At 36.2% G+C, this 5,784-nt stretch overlaps 1 protein-coding gene across 1 annotated transcript in view; it reads right to left on the bottom strand.

Annotated features, from left to right (window-relative positions):
• Nucleotides 1–2,486: 2,486 nt before the first annotated feature.
• HTR2A (5-hydroxytryptamine receptor 2A) overlaps nt 2,487–5,784 on the bottom strand; it is an 83,166-nt gene continuing 79,868 nt past the window's right edge. Inside the window, exon 3 of the mRNA XM_027772727.1 lies at nt 2,487–4,452. Within this exon, the coding sequence (XP_027628528.1) occupies nt 3,650–4,452 (803 nt within the window). The 3' untranslated portion in view covers nt 2,487–3,649. The remainder of the gene's footprint in view (nt 4,453–5,784) is intronic.

Raw genomic sequence — 5,784 nt, forward strand, 5'->3', positions numbered from 1 at the left:
CAGGGCAATTTTCTTGTTTATTCAATTATACCATGTCTCCATGGTGTATTTTAATTCCTGAAATTATCTGCTGTGAACAACTGTGTGTGCATATGTCAATGTGCCTGCATCTTTGCACACTAGTGTGCATACTTGGAGTCCAGCTGTACAAATGTACTCACATGTACCTTTGTGCATGTCTTAGTGTCCATCAGTGGTTCTCTATGTTTCTGGGCTACGCAGAATCAGAGATAGCAATTAAACATTGACCTTTTTTTAAAAAGAGGTTTTTCTATAGAGCGTATGTGCTCACCAGAAAGGCAGAGAGAGACAGAAAGCGAGAAATCACCCCCCGGGGAGATGGCCATGCCACAATCCTTTCTCCTCCATTTTCTTCTTGGGATCTTGGGCATGCATGCACATGTGCCTGGCATGAGTTTAAGCCACCAGGTTTAGGACTTGAACCGTGGTCGACTACGTGGGAGTCCAACGACATAGCCATTACGCCAACTACTGGTCTTAAACATGGACCATTTTTATACTGCAGATAACTGGATCATGACCATAAAGCTAACTCAAATAGATTGATCCTAGCACTGTGACATGACTGAGCTCCAGAAAAACAGGGGTTTTGCCCAAAAATATTGGGATAACACGTGGATTTCCCAGCCTGATGGGTTGAAAGGTTTTGGGCACTTCTCTTCAATAGACACAGCTATGGACTCACAAAATTGCATCCATTTCTGAGTATATTTTATTTACAATTGTTCATTCTGTCTTGAAATATTTTAGAATCACTTAGATTAAAATCAGTACATAAAGTAATCTTCACTGTATTTGTTACATATGGCACAGAATAATTTAAACTTTATAAATAAGCTTCGTTGATGCACAAATGGGAGAAGCACCCTTTGCTAAAAGTGGTTCAGTAACAGTTTAATTTGGCTACGGTAGTACTTTAGAAAATGACCATGAGATGGCACTGTAGCCAAGTAAGTTATATATATTTTAAACAGTTTTCCCTAATTACAGCATTTCATTATTTTCTTTAAATATAGAAGAATCTATTGTTCAACTAAAAGTAGAATAAGATTTGTTACTGTTTTAGTAGTATTGACGAGGAGTGGCTCCTTCATAGCCACAGACCTTTAAGTCATTTGAAGACAGTGTTTCACTGGGGTAGGAGTGCATTTAAAAGCCATAGTAGTCGGAAAGTCCCCAGACTAAACAAAGGGCCCAAAGGTACCATTTTATTTAAGATCAACAAACCATATGTAAGGACCACCATTTCACTATCCTCAAAGAACCATGTTGTAGTCTTTCCACAAAATTAGATCAACTTCCAGTTTACTTAAAGAGCCAATGTCTGTTATACCTTAATCTCCTTTGACAGCAACAGAAGGTCACCAGAATATTAAAACATGGATTCACATTGAAATCAACATAATACAAACATGCACACATGTGTATATATTGAGTGTTTTCATTGACTTGCTTTTCCTCCATATAAATATATAAATATTGAATAAAGTGCATGGGAACATGTCTGTACATATATACAGATACACTTTTTCTATATACACTTGAATAGATATTTATGGAGAGAAAAAACACATACACATTTGTTATATATATGTAAGCAAAAGACAGTTTCAGGCAGAATTTATGTCCATTCTGATCAAGACTGAGTATATGAGAGTAGAATCTGTAATCTTTTCTCTATAATGAAATGTGCAGAGTTATAAACTAAGGCAAAATACATTAGAGCAGAGACTTTTTAACATTTCTATTTTCATTGGTTAGTATGATACAATCATTAGACACTAGTCTAGTTCAAATGCAGCCTTGGCATTAGTGGCATATTATAAATTCTAGCTTTGAAATAGTAAACCATCTCTCAATTTATCTGTAAGGACATAATCAGGAAAGCCTTAATGCATTAATGCATTAATGTACCTATAATTTTTAAAGCCTTAATGCACCTATAATTTTTTCCCAAAGGTTTGGACAAAAACTGCTGTCCATTAAGTAGAAATGTCTCACCATTGTAATCATATATCTAACGTCTATTCCAATAACTACCAATGTGCAAGAAAGCCTTGAGTATTACAATACCAAGGTGGATTAACTGCTATTAATCTTTGCCTTCAAAAATCATTTCTACAAAATGTGACATTATCTGCTTTTTTATTAGGGAGTTCAGTGTCCAGGGGTAATACTAAAATAAGTTAATTTTTAGGGAGAACAAAAACTTTGCTCAAAACTTTGTTAATCATAAATTAGATCCAAATTGAAGTGCCCATTTCTAAATTAATTGCAATGTTTGTCCTCCAATTGTATTTTCCCATCTCTTTTCTCGTTGGTGTGCATTGGTAACCAACCAGGAAAGCTTACTGAGAAAACTATCCTCAGAGCTCAAACAGAACTATTTCTAAACTAGGTGGAAAAAAATAAATTGAACTGATTTTCAAAATAAGTCTAATTTATATTTTTTTAACATGGGCCAATTTGGTTTAGTCCTTTTCTTTAAGAAAAATTATCTCATTTAATTATTCTTATATTTCTAGTACCTAAAATCTTGCTTCACACGTAAGTGTTCACTCAGAGATGATTTCGGAGACAGGCTGAACAGTTTTAATACATGATATAGATTGACCTGAAAGCATCAATTTACCTGATGTATGTCAACAGGAAAGTAACCTGCTTTTTACAGAGATGTCCTGAGACTTTCCTATTATCAATAGCTAGAAACCTGAGTTTATTCCTCAATCCTGACAGTTACATCAACATACGGTATACTGCTCAAAGGAGTACATACGCAATGCAGTCATCGGAGTGACTAAGTTACCAAATACCTCAGTGGAGCTGTTTTAGAGAAGCAATTTCTAGAAATGTACTTGGTAATTTTTAATTACGCTTTTGCTCGTTAGCCTAGAAGAACAAATATTAAACAAGATCACAAATTTGGAATAAAGCATGAGAAGTAGAAGAGAAAGCAGCAATAACATTTAAAATCTTTTCCACTTTTGAGAAGAATTAACCTGAAATGTAGCAAATGCCAGCAACTGTGTCAATATCTCAAAATCTATGAAAAAGCAAGAATGAAAAATGTTGTCAAGTATTTCAATTAATGGTCTCACCAGTATGAATTTTATAACACTGTCCTTAGTGTCTTGTTTCCTTTTCAAATGTATGTCACGGTAAGTTTTAAAGAGTTTTCTTTCTTTAAGAGGTCACTATATTCAATATTTTTTTCACTATTTTTAGCTCTTTTTTTTATTTACAGCAATAAATAACCAACTTAATCCCATGCCATTAATTAACAACATAGTAGCAAGGTTTCCATTTGAAAATAGATGTAAATTTAGACTTATGTATGGCCTCATTATAATTATACAATAAAAACTAGTGATTTTGAAGACACATCATTTACAATGTTAAAAATAAGTATCATAAAGCTCACAACTGAAGTGCTGTCAGGACAATTCTGAAGTGCACATTTTGTGGCATTTAACCCTGCTTTTCATTGACAGGATAAAATGAGGCATATAGATATTATTGTTGGTTCCACTAGATTGGCCTAATGTTTTCCAGTCTCCCTATTTTTTTTTCCCAGAGAGGTGAAAATTTTCTCAATATGCCCTCTACAGTTGCCATGGCAACTAGCTTATCACACACAGCTAACCTTTTCATTCACTGTGTCGATATTGTCTGTAGAAGCATTTTCTGAATGTTGTTTTTCTAGAGCAACCATAGAGCAGTCATTATCTGCCATCTTCGCATCTTTCTTTGAATTTTTTTTTTGTCCCATTTGAAGTTGACTAGACTTATAGGCCAATGCTGGTATAGTGTTCACTAAAATTAACTGCAATGGTTTTTTGTTTTCTTTGTACTGACACTGAATATAACGTGAAAAGGCTGACCTATAGGTCTTATTGAACAGTGTGTAGACTAGTGGGTTGACGGCTGAGGAGAGGTAACCTATCCAAACAAACACATTAAGTAGGGCTCCGATAACATCCTCATTGCAGGACTCTTTACAGATGACAGCCATGATGTTTGTGATGAAGAACGGGCACCACATCACCACAAATAGAAAGAAGACAATGCCCAGCACCTTGCACGCTTTTTGCTCATTGCTGATGGACTGCATAGTCCTTCTGCCCGCATAGGAGCCTGGCTCCCTGTGGATGGACCGCTGAAAGAGCTTTTCTGAAGACAAGGAACTCTGAGGAAGGAAGCTGAAAGAGGCTAATTTGGCCCGGGTACTGACATCACTCACACACAAAGTAGCTTCTTTCTGGAGTGACTTGATAGTTAGAAAGTAGGTGATCACCATGATGGTTAAGGGAATGAAAAATGACACAAAAGAGCCAATCAGGACGAAGTTATCATCGGCGAGTAAGCAGCTTCCCTCCTTAAAGACCTTGGAATCATCCTGCAGTCCAAAGACTGGTATTGGCATGGATATACCTAGAGTTGGATAGAAAATGAAACATGATTATTGAGGAATTGAGGACGTGAAGGCAAGAGCATCGCCACATAATAGTGGCTGTCTAATGGATTTTATATCAATATTTTTCAAAAGCTTAACACTATTTTATTTTTATTTATTTATTTACATTCATTCACTATACATCATTACAACAAACAAAATGAGATTTCCCATTCAGAATACACTGTATATCGGCTCAATCAAGCACATCAACATACGTGTTATCGTCAATGAATAATTTTCCATTTCTTGTATCCTGTATATTTTGTTATATTTGCCATCCTTGATTTCCTGTTTCTCATCCTCTGCTATGTCTCACCCTCCTCCCACACTGTCTCTGGTATCCATGGTTCCTTTATATGCCTTTTCCCCCCATTTTATTTATTCCCTAATGAACTTAATTAACCTAAATATTTCCAATAGCAAGCACAGCTGGTATATACATATCCATGAACATAAGTCTGACTTCAGGCATAAATCTCAGTGAGTAGAATGAACATACTATAAGTAGCACCTAGCTGGGACTATATAGCTTACTGCGATCATCAAATATGCATTCTTTTTAATTTCAAGAAAAACAGTTTTTGTGGGTTTTTTTCCCTCCTGAAACTTTTTTTAAATTAATTAATTTACATTCATCCCCTATTTGTTGTCACAGCATACAAAAAGTGGTTTCCCATCCAGAATATACTGCATAGTGGCTTAATCATGTATTTTATCATCAATAACTTTCTTTTTTTTTTTTTTTTTTTGGAGAGGTTTTTCGCTATAGGACACGTGTGCTCACCAGACAGACAGAGAGAGACATAGAGACAGAAAGTGTGAAATCACCCCCCAGGGGGGATGGTCACGCCGCAATCCTCCTCCTCCATTCTCCTCTTGGAATCTTGGGCATGCATGCACACGCGCCTGGTGTGAGTTTTAAGCCACCGGGTCCGGGACACGAACCGCGGTCAACTATGCAGGAGTCCAGCGACATAGCCATTACTCTAACTGCTGGTTCCCTTTCATCAATAATTTTCCATGTCTAGTTTTACATATATGTGTGTGTGTGTGTGTGTGTGTGTGTGTGTGTGTGTATATACACTTACCCCTATGTCTGACCCTCTACCCTTTCCTACCCTCTTCTCACACTATCTCTGGTGTCTGAAGTTGTCTTCCATTCCATTTTTTCCCACATTTTATTGATCACACAATTTCTTAAATATCTAACTACTTTCTTCTTTTTTTTTTTTCTTTTTTTGGAGAGGTTTTTGCTATACGACACACGTGCTCGCCAGAAAGGCAGAGAGAAACAGAGAGACAGAAAG

This window comes from Tupaia chinensis, unplaced genomic scaffold (genome assembly GCF_000334495.1).
Source record: "Tupaia chinensis unplaced genomic scaffold, TupChi_1.0 Scaffold000037_5, whole genome shotgun sequence".
NCBI lineage: Eukaryota > Metazoa > Chordata > Mammalia > Scandentia > Tupaiidae > Tupaia > Tupaia belangeri.